Consider the following 14,373-nt stretch of genomic DNA (forward strand, 5'->3'; position numbering starts at 1 on the left):
CATAGAGATTACCGCCAAAACAGATTAAACCAAAAAGCTCAAGGAACCTTAAGCTCTGAACTGCCTCTGCTAGACCACAGTACAGCTAGAGAAGAGTGGGACATAAATTAAACCAATGGAGGTTGAAACCAATCCTACTTGTAGGGATAAGCTTGTGAGACCTAACCAAACAGCTCTACAAATTTAACTAGTTTTAACAAATTTAACCAGATTGAGACAGAGTGAATTCTAATTAGTTGCAACGCAGCCCATGATTCTAAGAGCTGAATCCATTTTTGCTCACTGCAGCTCCCTGAGCATTCACAAGTTAAGACATTCCTCTCTCAGTGTTCAGAAATGTGAGCTCTTTCGAAATGAAAGTGATTAAAATGAGCTTCTCATTCCCACTTCTGCAGAACAGCACAAGGGCGGGACTTCTGTGACACTGTAGATCAGTTTCCATTCTGCTTTAAATCAAAAAAAGGATTTCACTTGTAAAATTTCAAACACTCCTGTTTAAAAAGGAAAGTAATTTTTCAGATTGCAAAAGCAGTGCTGGAAAAGCAGTTATTTAATAGTCTCCAATACTGGACACCCAATACCCAGACTAAAAGGTGTTATGAAAAATGCAGGAAGAGGAGGAAGATGAACCAAAAAAGTACTGATCGGGCTGGATAGCCTCTAAAGCAACGTGATTGCCATTTCCTTTCTCATGGCTGTCTGTTCTTTCCAGCCATATTGTTCCTGTCAGCAGAGTGCTAAAAGAAAATACTTACTCTGTTCAAAAACTTTAATAGACTCAGATGCAGCAGGCTTCTCATTGGTAGAATGGAATGGAATGAAAACCACGCCTGTCCAGCCAAAAGCAATGGTGAATATAAATAAGCTCCTCAGCAGTCATTGTTCGTCTGATGGAGCCTTTCACTTATAGTGAATATTTTAAGAGTGTTCAAATTTTTCTTTTCTTCACCCTGCTAGTGGCCATTCTAGTACAATTAGAGGTGAAGTGAGGTGAATATATATTAAAGGCAGCTGAAAACACAACCTAATCAGCCCACCTGCATTGAGACAGTGTGCACCTCTGATGCAATTTACAGCTGACTTTCATGAGCTGAAAAATATATATCCACACTCCTACATATAAAGGATCCTGTGCTGAGCAAAACCAATGCAGTTTATACACCAATTAATCCCTTGCTGGATTCTCCTAGAATGCTGTCAGAAAAAAAATATCTGAAACAATCTCCTTTCAAAAAAAAAAACTAAGATCCTCCAATGTTAATGATTCATAGATCAGCAGCTTTGCAGGCAACAGAAGTTAGATATTTAAAGATACTTCACGAGGCCTAAACTGAACTTTCAGCTCAATAACTGCACAAGGTAGTATGAACTGCTTAGTCCAGATCCTGCCTTGTTACTTACAGTCCTTTCCTTCTTTATACTGAGGGTTAAAGGAGAACTGCAGTTCTTCTAACTGGACGGGAGTGGGTTTAAGTCTAGGACAACACATCATTCACACACAACACATATAGCAGCAAGGTAACTTTCTTTTTGTTTTTGGAAAGCAAGAAGGTGCTTCAGAGCTCTGCAGAGATGAGCATGGTCAGAACTCCTCGTGAACATTACGTGCATAGTCCATAAGCTTGCTGCCAGTGAAGTATTCGCTGTATTTCAGGATCTCCTCCAGCTCCAAGTGATGGTTCTGATTCTCATCTGCCACAGCTATCATCTGCTTGGCTTCATTTAGGGCATTGTACTCATTCATAGGATCCATGTATTCCTACAATAGATAAGAAAGGTCATCAATCTCCGCCATTGGGTGTGGTATACTACATGCCTCTGAGCCAAAAATTTGGAACCCTCAGCCCTTGACTGTTTGAGAAAATACTGAGGCCTCCATTACTTGACCCAAAAATGAATATAAACAATAGAAACCACTAAAATAGGTCTGTCTGCCAGGTCAATAACTTTCCTCTCAAAAGGTCCTTCCAAACACCATCCCCTCCTTGGTTCTACCAGAAGTCCAAAACTTCTCTGATGTTAGCTGGTGGCTGACTGCAACTGGTATTTCAACAATTTGTTTGATGTGGAAATTGGCCTCCAGCAGTCTTAGTCAGTGACAGAAGGTAAGAGAGGTCTGCAAGTTTCCAGACACCAGATTAGACCTAGAATCAGGCAAGAAAAGATACCACACAAAATAAAAGTAGTGGTTGCTTAGGCCTCACTAGACAACTTTGGAGATCATTTTTATTTTTGTTTCCTCTCAATTTCTGTTCTGAGGAAAATTACACCTGCAAATAGAGAGGCTGAGCTACGGTCCCTTTGATAGTCTAGCCCTCAATCTTTTGGATTAATACTTTTCTGCATAGGCATTTATTACAAGACCTCTTTTACAAGTGAAGCTCATATGACTGATGAGGAAAGTTATCTGAAATCCACTCCACATCATGCTCTATTCACGAAATTGCCAAGAGATGCAGATGCCTGCTACCTTGTTGTTCATGAACTGTAGGAGACATTAAGAATACAGCTTGATTTTCAGAAAGCAGGTTGAACCTGCAGTGCTCATAACAAACAATATCTTTGATCTTGTAACCTGAGCAAATGTGATCAGGAAGCCTCTGATGGAAGCCATGGATCCATTTTAAAGTTACTTCAATGAGCATGTGCATGAGACAGACAGACACAAACAATATGTATTCTGGTGATACCGGTTTAAAGGAATCTGTGCTCTGACAAAATAACCAACCCTCAGACAAAGGGCATCAGTGGCCTCTTCATTTAGACTTTCTTAATGTAGATTTTCATGATAAAGGAAGGTTTTTCTTTCAAAAGACAAAACCCAATTTTTTCAGTTTAAGCTATCATTGAATAGAATTTACCAGTTAGACACCACCCATGTGGAAAGTAAAAACACAAGGCATTTGTAAGGACTCTCCCCCATTCTGAACTCAAAATATTCCACTCTGGAGAGAAAAAAAGGATTCCATTCATGATATATGTAAAGCTCTTCAAGTCAGATAAAGGAGCAACAAGTTCTACCAGTGCCAATGGTTTCTATGACTTACTGTCTGCCTATATAATGGAAATCAGAAAGATCAAAATTAAACTCTCTCACAATGACTAACCCGGAAACAAAAACACATCAATCAAATGTGATCACCTGTTTTGATAAGATTGCTAAGAATGCCTCGTTTTCTCTGATGACTTAGTTTCACACAAAAATCGACACTACTAAACTTTTGGTTCTATTGAACACTAAAACGGAAACAAATTACAGAAGTTTCCACGACACCAGGCTTTGAGTAAATGAAAAAAAATACAAATTAAAGTTGTAAGCGGTCTCTTTTTTTGCATGATTGATGGGTGTGGGCATTGTTGGGTACTTTTAGGAGGAGGCATTGCTTTACATGCACTTAGGACCTGGGATAGGTGAAGCGAACAAATCATAATATTTAAAATTTGAAATATATTTGTAACTATCAGATAAGGATTTCTGAAGGAAACTTTTGATCTGGATAGTCTCCTCCAAACCCACTGTCAAAAATCTGACATGCAACACTGTGACACTAGCAAACCAGATTCCAACTTGCACCAAGGTCCCTACGCTCACTTGGATACTGACAAATACATAGCTGGAATCAGTCTGGCTCACCTGTGTATTAGTACTGTTAAAAAAGGTATCCAAGTTATAAAAAATCTTTAGTGTTTAGACTTTATTGAATGCTTGCAAGTTGCTGCATGCATTAATCTCACATATAACATCTGCATCCCATGTTATAAGGCAGGAGTGGGCAAAATTTTTACCCCAAGGGCCACATCTGGGAATAGAAATTGTACAGCGGGCCATGAATGCTCACAAAATTGGAGTTGGGGTGTGGGAGGGGGTGAGGGTTCCGGTTGGGGGTGTGGGCTCTGGGGTGGGGCCAGAAATTAGGAGTTCAGGGTGTGGGACGGGGCTCCAGGCTAGGGAGTGGGGTGCAGGGTGTGTGTGTGAGGGCTCTGGGGTGGAGGTGCAGGCTCTGTGGTGTAGGAGGGTGCTCCAGGCTAGGACCAAGGGGTTTGGAGGGTGGGAGGGGGATCAGGGCTGGGATAGGGGTGCAGGCTCTGGGGTGGAGCTGGGGATAAGGAATTTGGGGTGCAGGAGGGTGCTCCGGGCTGGGATTGAGCGGTTCAGAGGACTGGAGGGGGATCAGGGCTCGGGCATGGGCATGGGGAGAGGCTCAGGGGTGCAGGCTCCGGGAGGCGCTGACTTCATGCGGAATGTCCCTTGTCCGGCTCCTATGCAGAGGCACGACAAGGTGGCTCTGCATACTGCCCCGTCTGCAAGCACCACACCTGCAGCTCCCATTGGCTGCAGTTCTCAGCCAATGGGAGCTGCGGGGGGCAGCACTTGGGGTGGGGGCAGCATGCAGAGTGGAGCCCCCTGGTTTCCCCTACACGTAGGAGCTGGAGTGGGGCCATGCAGCTGCTTCCAGGAGCTGTGTGGAGCAGCCACCAACTCTGCTGCCCAGCTGAAGTGCTGGAGAGGGACAAGTCCCAGACCCAGCTCTCCAGCGGGAGCTCAAGGGCTGGATTAAAATGACTGCCAGGCCCACCCCTGTTATAAGGTAATATTTAAGTGTTTGTACTGTAAGCCTCTGTACCTGTGTAAATCAGACAGGAAAGAAACATGAATTAGTGTGAAATGCTAGCTTCCAACAGAAGGTGTTAGCTCCTGCCCAAAAGAGAAGGCCCATCAACACCAGACAAACTACTGTGCAACCTCAGAAGACAAAAGACTTTGACTGCTCTTCCCATCCTACCCCTGGGGTTCCCCAGTGAAGAAGAGACATGTAAATAAGTGATTTCCTTCCCTCAGCTAAGTTTGCAACTCGAAACAGAAGGGTGGGAAGGAATAAAAAACCCTAACAAGGAGGAACTGTATCTTTTTTCTGCTCCGACTCTGAGGGCAAGAATTATCAAGCATAAGCAAAAGATACCCAAGTGCTTACCCTGGGTTAGCCTTAAAGGGCATATAGACCTTGCTTTTCATAGAAGCTTGTATTACTTTTTGAAACATCAGACTGGAATACATCTGTGGGTATATATAGTTACCTGTTAACCTTGTAAATAACCCTTATTTCCTTTTCCTATATAATAAATCTCAAGATAGTTGATCATCAGATTGGTTACAAGTGTTGTCTTTGGTGTGAAACCTAAGGGGCAGTTGACCTGGGGTAAGTGACTGGTCCTTTTGGACTGGGAGTAATCTGAATATTGTTGTGATTTTTGGTGTAAGGGACCATCTCTCAGAAAGGCAAGCTTTTCAGGGTGGTGAGACAGATTTAAGTACCCAAGAGGACTACTTGTGACTCCATATTAACTCTGTTACAGTGCCTGAGAAGTTTACACTTGATAATTGGTTAGCAAAAGCTAAGTTTAGAACTCTCAACTAATGTGGCCTTTGTGCCCTGCTTCTTAATGCTCTGCCCAGTTTCTTCTCAATCACAAAAGTCCAGTGAAAGACTCCAAGGCAGAGGGGAAAAGAGGATGGGTAATGGAGCTCTCACTGGGGGACACATCTTGAAGAACTCGTTACTGTACAAGGTAAACAACCTCTCCTCCTTCAAGTAGTATCCCTAGGGATGCTCCATGTCAGGAGATTCCCAGGCAGTATGCAAGAGGGTGCTGAAGAGACGGATTCAGTATGGACTGTAGAACAGTGTCATCGAAAACTGTGTCAGCTCTGGAAGCAGGAACAAGAGCATAGTTGGGAAAATGTATGCGCTAAAGACCAGGTGGCTGCCCCGCTGATGTCTGAAATAGGTACGTTTTTCAGTACGGGTACAGAAGTAGATTGCTTATTCCACCAGGGCTCAATCACCCTCAAAGGGGGACAAATCGCCAAGGCTTCATAATAGGTTAAGATGTACCCTGCAACCCATCTGGACAGTCTTTGGATGGAAGTCAGATGTCCTTTCATTGGTTCTGCAAACAAGATATAAAGCCTGGGCAAAGCCTTAAAGGCCCTACTCTGATCTAGATTAAAGGCCCTTTTTATGTTCAGTATATGGAGATTTGTTTTTTCTGTCAAAGAGTGAGGCCTGGAATAAAACACTCTTAAGTGAAACACCTGATTAAGGTGGAATTAGGGGGAAAAAAACCAACACTTTAGGTAGGCTCCAAGCTCCCCTTCCCTCGTGGCCAAGTTGATGACTAAGAGGAATGAGGGACAAATGAAGGACGGAACAGTTCCCCAAAGGTTCAGTGAAGGTTTCCTCAGTGTGCTGAGGAAACCTTCAAGTTGAAGTCCCATGATCAAGCTGACTTCTTGACAGGAGGGAAAAAGTTGAACAGGCCTTTGATAAACCTTGCAGCGGACGGGTGGGAGAAGACTGAAAACACTTTGATGACGAAAAGGACAAGGTGTGATGGCAGCTAAACGAACCTTGACAGAGCTCAGCAATAAGCCTGTAGTTTTTAAATTTGGCAGATAATAGAGAATGTGTTTCAGAAAAGACTTGAGAGGAGGCACAGATTGGTGACTGCACCAAGTCTGGAAGCGTTTTAATTTCTGGAGGCAAGTTTTCCTTGTTGTGGGTTTTCTACTTTTAAGTAGCACTGTTTGTAGCTCTGGGGAACAGACCTGTTCTATACCATAGAGTAAATCAGTAGCCACGCCTTGAGGTGAAGTGACGAGAGGCTGGGGTGAGTGATGGCTCCTGACTTCTGGGTGAGGAGATTCACTGTCATGGGAAGAGAGAGAGAGAGAGAGATGGTTGCAGAGAAATGCAAACCAGCTCTGGAAACCACACCTTTCTCAACCACAACGGTGCTATGAGGATGGCTACTATTTTTTCCTGTTTCAATTTGTTTAGGATCTTGAGCAATAAAGGCTGAGAAGGAACTGGAGTGGTGGCAGGTCTGTCCCCTCCCTTTATCCTCTTGTCCCGGAGCATAAGGGTGTCTAGAGTGCAGGTGCAGACAGGCTGACACTGCTGACAAATCAATGATCAAGAGTACATGGGGACACATGCATTCTGATGTGGCGCACTCAGAGACATTACTTGAAGAAGAACTAGAAGTATTAATCCCACCATCCAGGACACATTCTAACTCAGGCACTATGATGAACTGAACACTTAGGTAGTGTTGCTCTGCACTGTTAAAGAGAAACCATGTTCCCTCCCCAGGAGATTTCATTCCATTATCCTTATATAACTCTTACTTGCTTACCTCGCAATACACTAACTCAACACAATTTCTCAGTCCACCCACTTTCCTCCCTACTATTCCAAATTTAGATTTTGGAACTCAGAACTTTTTGCACATTACTGATTACTCGTTTAGTAAGCCATCTAAAAAAGCATTTACTTTCTGGAATTTTGGTCTCTTATTGCTCACTAATCTGACTCCTCCCCCTACCGACACACAAGTGTCCTCCCTTAGACAGGAGAACCAGTGAGAAAAGATTCATTAACTCTAGGACTCCTTCACATAAAACAGATTATAGTCTGCCTAATCTGATTCATCTCTAGTTTTCATGTTTTTAATAATCCTTTTCAGAATCAAAATCTCTTAACAAAAAACAAGTGCATGTTTTGCAGTCAATGGCACACCTACTTACAGATAAATGATTTTTGAAAAAAAAAAAAGTATGTTCTCACTTTTTTTTTTTAAACTAATTTCAATACATAGGTTGCCAGTTACTCACTTTCAGATAGGAAGTGTGATTTATTCTCCCAATATACTGTGCTTCTATTCCTATGGTTTTGTGCATTACACATTTAAAAACCCCTATACAAGGCAATATGCAAAAGCCAAAAACACTCCCTCTCCGTCCCCCCAAAAAATGACTGGTATGTAACCTAAAGTTACTCTAGCATCCTTCTATATTTGTACCTGGCTATATTATGGTCCAAAATGTAAGCATAAGAACGCCGTCTTCTCCATCACCCTTCATCTGAGGCCAGGTTTGGGCTTCCTCTGGGTTTGGAAAGTGCGGTCATATTTTCAACAATGATATACATAAATAAAATAATGATTTCAGAGTCACCCACCTCCAGCTCTTCCATGGTGACAATGCCATCGTGGTTGGCATCAATCACTTCCTCAAATTCCTTCTTTCTATCTTTCACCCAATCGTCATCAATATCCTGAGCTTGTTGGTTCTCTACTGTACCAACAGGCAAGGAAATGAACTCTGAAAGGGTGAGTTTCTTATCTCCATCTTGATCTGTAACGCAAGCCAAAACACAACTGGAGTGAGGAGTCTATTTACTTACAAATGTCCATTGAGAAGTAAGACATGAACAATTCCTAGAGTTCAAAGCTCTTGGTGGTACAGGCCCTGTGGTTTCAGCACAAGTGTAAGTGAGGAAATTATAAAACTGATTCCATTTGTTCCTAAGTTATGTTTCTAGCTAAAGTAGGAAATGATCAATTAAGAAAATGGCTGGCTAAGTGAGATAAACCTTATCTTTCAGTGTTCAGCTTCTGGTTATAAGCACAAACCCAACTCCCTAGGTGCAATCAGTTCTGTAGTTCATACTGCTCAAAGCACTTATGCCTTAGGGTGCTCCATGCCATCTCTGATCTGAAGCAGAGCAGCAGAGAAAAATGAACCATACACCGCTTTCACTACAACTCACCTGCAGATAAAATGATCAACAGGAATCAGTTATTTTTGAAAGGTACTCTAAGGATATTAGGCCAAAAAACTAACATGCTTTAAGAATGATCCAACTGAGAAATCTTGACTTGCAAGTTATTTCATTTTTCCAACCAAAGAGAAAGTTACAAAGAGAGAGACATGCAGTGTCCTGTCAGATTATGTAGAACATAAACCATGCGTGTCCTTTCAAATCAGTTTCTGGTTTATGAATCATGACAGCATGTTTTTAACCTTCATGAGCATAAACACAAACCATATATATCCGTGTAATTAGCGGGAAAGCTCTTCTGTACAGATTATATTGGCTACAGTGTTTTAACCTGTTTTTAAAATAGTCTTCACAATGTACACTTTTCCATAGTCTGTAAAGGTTTATACTATAAATTCCCATACATATCTTAAGGCTTTACTTGTACTTATTTGAAAATTATTGCAGTAAGTCCCTTACTGAAAGGCATACAAGTTGAATTTCTTCTTGAACACGTGCAATTTGGAAAAATGAGAACCTTGTCTGTCTCCAGAACCCTGGCCTTGTGACGTTTTAACAACATTAATTGAATGCTGTAGGGATTCTTAATATAAGCAGCAGGTGTTTCCTTATCAATGTATGAAATGATCTTTTCTTGATACTGTAATTGTTGAAGTGTGCTATGTGCATTAGAAGAAACCTACAGAAGGATTTGCAGTAATATTTTGTAAAATTTACTACTGATTATTATGAATTTGTTTTTAAAATAATGAATTGTTCTAGCACTATTATACAAATACATCAACCATTCTAATTAAAATTATGACAGAGGAAAGTTAAATATTTGAACCAGACTCTATTAGAAGTCCAATGAGAGGTATAAATTTTATTTTATGATTTGATGTTTGCCTGTGAATGGTATAATTAAGGCTATATTTTAGTCACGGATATTTTTAGTAAAAGTCACGGACAAATCACAGGCAGTAAACAAAAATTCATGGCCTGTGTCCTGTTCATGACTTTTACTAAAAATATCCCTGACTAAAACCTGTGTGTGTGTGGAAGGGGAGGTGCGGCAGTCATGGGGTGTGTGGCCTAGGGGGGGTGCCATGGGTGCACGGGGGGGGGGGGCATGGCTGGGACATGTTCTCTACCCAGCTCCTGAGAAGCTGCAGCCTCCAGCTCCACGTGCTGCCTCTGCTCCACCCCAAGCCCCGGTTCTGCTGATCCCATTGGCTAGGAACTGCAACCAATGGGAACTGCAAGGGCGGTGCCTGTGGATGAAGGCAGCATGTGGAGCTAGGAGCTGAGGGAAGGGAGTTCCTGTCACCATTCCGGGAGGGCCTCCCCCCCCCAAGGTAAGCACTGCCCTGTACCACAATCTTCAGTCCTGATTTATTACTAAAACATAGTTCAAATGAAAGTCCCAGACATAGTCCGTTTCTCACACCCAGTGCATACAGTCCTCAGTCTCTCATCTTCTAGTTCAGACACAGCACATACTATGGTTAGTGTCTTCCACCACACCCAGGCTCTTTGTCAGTCCTCTCCTGTCCTTGAACCAGGACCACTACCCCAGCCCTTCAGCTGGAGTGCGACCTCACTCTTCCTAGCAGAGCACCCCCGACCCCAGCTTCTCTAATGGGAGTTAATCCTCACAGGAGCATCTGTCATGCGCCCTGTTGCTGTTAACCATTTTGTCTAAGACAGGTCAAGAAGTAGGACCTTCCACTGTTCCCCTGGCTCCAACTCTCTAGCATGGAGTCATCAGTGGATAAGACTGTCTGCTGCACCTCTGCTTCAACCCTCTCTGGTCCTCAGCTTTGCTACTTAGGTTTAAAAGTCAGCAGACAACTCCCTCTGCTGCTCTCTTGCTTTCAGCCTTCCCCCAGGAGCCACTACAGTTTTCTTTGGGGGAACTCCTCCAGTCTCCTGGTCTCGCCTGCTGATGTCTACCGCTTTAAGGCCCAGTGCCCTCTTTTAAGACCAACTGGAATCAGCCGACCAATCATGGGTGCACAGGCATCTTCCCTCTTATAGGGCCATCGTCAACTTGTGAGAGTTCTTCATGCCACTGAATCACAAAATGATGAGAACACACATCAAGTCCATCTATACTATAATCTACCAGATTGAGTGACCTTGTAGTAACACAGCAGTATCCAAACATACTGTAGTATGGTTGGGTCTTGCCCATAATACAGTGGACCAAAACCTAGAACGCCCTTAGAATTAGTATTGTGTTACAGGCAGAGTTCACCACTGATATAAAGCAGGAGCAACTCCATTGCCTTGCCTCCACTTACACCAGTAGTGCATTTGACTTCAGAGCCATACCCTGATGATAGCAGTTTGGTCCCATCCACGTATACAAGATCAAACCATGTTTCAGTTTGTTCCAGGATGCTACCATTATGTAACATGTCCCCTAACAGTAATTTTTGTAGGGTACGCAGGCCCCAAATAGCTGACATACCTAGATCACGGATGATTTCTTTGACCATAAACTTCAGCATCCCCCTACTATGCTCCGGATGGAGAAAAGACAAGAACTCTTCCTCATTCAGTAACAGGTCAGCAGGTGGATTGTCAGCTTGGTACCAACGGTCTTTCAGATTATCTAAAACTTCCTGTGCTAAAAAAATAAAATAAAATAAAAATTGTAATCAGCCCTGTAAACTTAATAGTAGTATAATAGTCTGTATTTGGATAATATAGATTTTATTTACAGCTCTTAAAATACAACACAATTTTTCATGAATTAATTTATGTAAGATAGACTGACCTGGTTCAATACTTCAGGGTACTAAATAAGTAATCTCTTATAATGATGGAATGTTTCACTCCAAAACATCCTAAACTATACAAAGAAATCATTTCATATGCCACTGAACTACAGCAACCTTTGGGATAAAAATCTTTTAGCAAACACTAATATTACAAAGCAATTTAGTATAGGACATGGAAAGTATTGAGAGGATCAAAACAATGGGGTCTTTGTTTGGAAAAAAGTGTCATGATATCTTTAATGGCAACAAGTTGTCAGATTCAATATTTGGTTTTATGACTTATCTAAAAGATAATCTTTAGCAGCACAATAACCCCTACTACTATGCTGGTAACTGGTTCAGAAAAGACAAAAGACTGTCACCTACTAAATCACAAACCACTACACTGCTTAAGCGTTCATTGAATGTTCCCAGTCCAAACAGATTTCTCTGTACTTGATTTGCTCTTATAGATTTTTCAGAGTATCTACTGAGTTAAGTTATTGTTATTGGTACTCTGCTGGTACTTTCTGCAATATTTACATCAAGATTTGAGGACTTCACTAACTCAGCCAGAGACTATGGGCCTATTACAAGAGTGGGTAAGTAAGATTCTGGGGCCTGCGATGTGCAGGAGGTCAAGCTAAATGATCATGATGGTCCCTTCTGACCTTAAAGTCTATGAGTTTATGAAGAGAGTCAAAAGCACTCTCAATGGAGATCTGTTCCTTGCAAGTTTCTATATTCTATCAATTTCGAACAGAGCCATACTTAAAGTTCCATTAAAAAAATAAAGGGACTGTTCCATTCCCCATGCCTGAATCATTTCTGATTCAGACTTCAAAACAAAAACAAGAACACTCCAGAGACCTTGGTCAAAGACTAAACCTTTGAGATTTCAGCCCAACAGATAATAGTTTTGGAAATTTATAAAAGAGACAAAGTAACAGCTTAGAATGGAAATGCTGTGGCAACCTTAGTTATCACTCCAGCTGCACAGTAAAAACTAAATTTACATTTCAATGAGTGAGTTTGGAACTCCTCTCAGTAACCCAGGTGTTCTATATTAGAATTGGAGTATTTCAGAATGTTTTATTTTTAAAAAATGGTTGTATTCAAGAGGAAACCTTGCAAATTCTTCAGTTATGGTTAGAATCTAATAAGTGGAACATTTTTGCTGCAAGGAACGGATGCAAATTTAACCACACTTGCACAGAATTACATCGGAACAAAAAAAAGGCCACCTTATGCTTCTGTTCCTTTCATTTTTTTGCACATGTCATATGCCTGACAAGCATTTTTTTTTTAAAACGCGGATGTTTTCCTGAATTTGACTGACTGAAAAAGTTACTATCTGAATAGTTTCCACTGAAACTACACTACAAAGTTGTTTTTTTTAATCTGCAATATAATTTACAATACACATTTGGGCAATCTGGGACTGAAACTGAACTTGAAGGGATTAAATACATAAAGTTTCCCTCCTATTTTGGGCATTTTTTCATGACAGAAACACTGGAAGTCCAGCCTTTCACACACACACACTTACCACCTATCAGCTATGCCAATAAACATTTAGCAAGACTCAACACCATTCTACATAATCCTGTGATGCAAGTACAAAATTAATGTGTAAATTCCTTGTGACAGGGATCATGTTTTATCTGTTTTGGGAGGTGTCTAACATGCTTTCGGGTGCTGTTAAATTATAAATAAGCAAGAAAGCATCAGTTGCTGCTATATTTCTTTAGCCATTTCATAATTAATGATCTTTCCGCAGAATTTAGAAAAGGGTTTGTTATAGAGGGCGAGAGGAATCCTTCAAGTGGTCTTAGTGTGTGCTCCAACTATGGGCAAGTTTGGAAACAAACAAACTACAGTTTACACTGTTTAATTTTTAACTGAGGTTCCCTCTGCCCATTTCTTACAAGTTCTCCTTCCATCTTTAGTACATGCTAGTCTAAGTAATAACAGGAGCCAGCCAGAAAGCAGTTAAAATACCGAATGCATATTTTGAAAAGGAGAACTAGACAATCCAAGTTTCCTGGGCAACATTCTCGCTCTCAGTACAGGCCTGATCCAATGACTATTGAAGTTAATGCGAAGACTCCCCACTACTTCAGTGAACTTTGGATCAGGCTCCTAAAATAGATTCTGATGTGCACGTGGCTGCTCATAAGCATCACTGAGCATATATTAGTTGCAAGCTTTGCTTACACAGTCTTAGCATTGTCAGCCCTAAATATTCAAAAATCATGAGTCAGGCTCCCTCAAAACTGCCCTTTTCCTCTGTGGAGTTTAGTCACAAGTGAAGTGAAATTATAATTTCAACCTAGTCTGCTGCACCAAACTACCACCCAGTGCCCTTACACTTTGGATGTCCCAGTATCAGAACAGCAGGGATGTTGCAGGTCAGCCATAAGTTATATTTGCACAATTACTGAGAGTAAGAGTGCCATCCTTACACATAGCCTGGACCTTGAGAGCAACATAGTGTAGATAAAATATTCATCATCTAATCAAGATGAGATATTGTATCGAGACTAAATGAAAAGTAATTCTGCCTGTCCTCATCCTCAGGAAGTGGTAGACAATTAGTTTAATTTTTCCAAACAAAGCTCAGTTGTCTGTTGCCCAGGTATTAAAATTAACTGTACGTACAATTTCCTTATTCAGCAAATCTTAAAACATTTTTATCTGATCAGCATTCCTGTAAACTGTAGCTAACCACAATGCCATAAGATATGGCAGGGAAAACACCTGTATTGCATAAAATTCAAAGGCCTGTTTGCATTTTAGTTGCCTTTTGATTAGTGGAAACTTAACCCACTTTCAAATGACTAATTCCTGCAAGGAAAGACTAACAGTAAATTTAATACTTTTGAGACAGGAAAAGAAATTACTCCTTAAATATGAACCATATTTAGAACAACAGGTGAGGTTCAACACAAAATTGCAGAGTAGCACAGAGCAATGTTCAATCTCACTAACTTGAAGAATCT

At 41.3% G+C, this 14,373-nt stretch overlaps 1 protein-coding gene across 1 annotated transcript in view; it reads right to left on the reverse strand.

Annotated features, from left to right (window-relative positions):
* Positions 1 to 1,468: 1,468 nt before the first annotated feature.
* The window catches only part of SDF4 (stromal cell derived factor 4), a 36,093-nt gene continuing 23,188 nt past the window's right edge, over positions 1,469 to 14,373 (reverse strand). Inside the window, exons 5-7 of the mRNA XM_030537298.1 lie at positions 11,080 to 11,238; positions 8,022 to 8,197; positions 1,469 to 1,759 (exon numbers count right to left, since the gene is read on the reverse strand). Coding sequence (XP_030393158.1) covers positions 1,583 to 1,759; positions 8,022 to 8,197; positions 11,080 to 11,238 — 512 coding nt within the window. The 3' untranslated portion in view covers positions 1,469 to 1,582. The remainder of the gene's footprint in view (positions 1,760 to 8,021; positions 8,198 to 11,079; positions 11,239 to 14,373) is intronic.

Source organism: Gopherus evgoodei, chromosome 18 (assembly GCF_007399415.2).
Source record: "Gopherus evgoodei ecotype Sinaloan lineage chromosome 18, rGopEvg1_v1.p, whole genome shotgun sequence".
In the NCBI taxonomy this organism is placed as follows: Eukaryota; Metazoa; Chordata; order Testudines; family Testudinidae; genus Gopherus; species Gopherus evgoodei.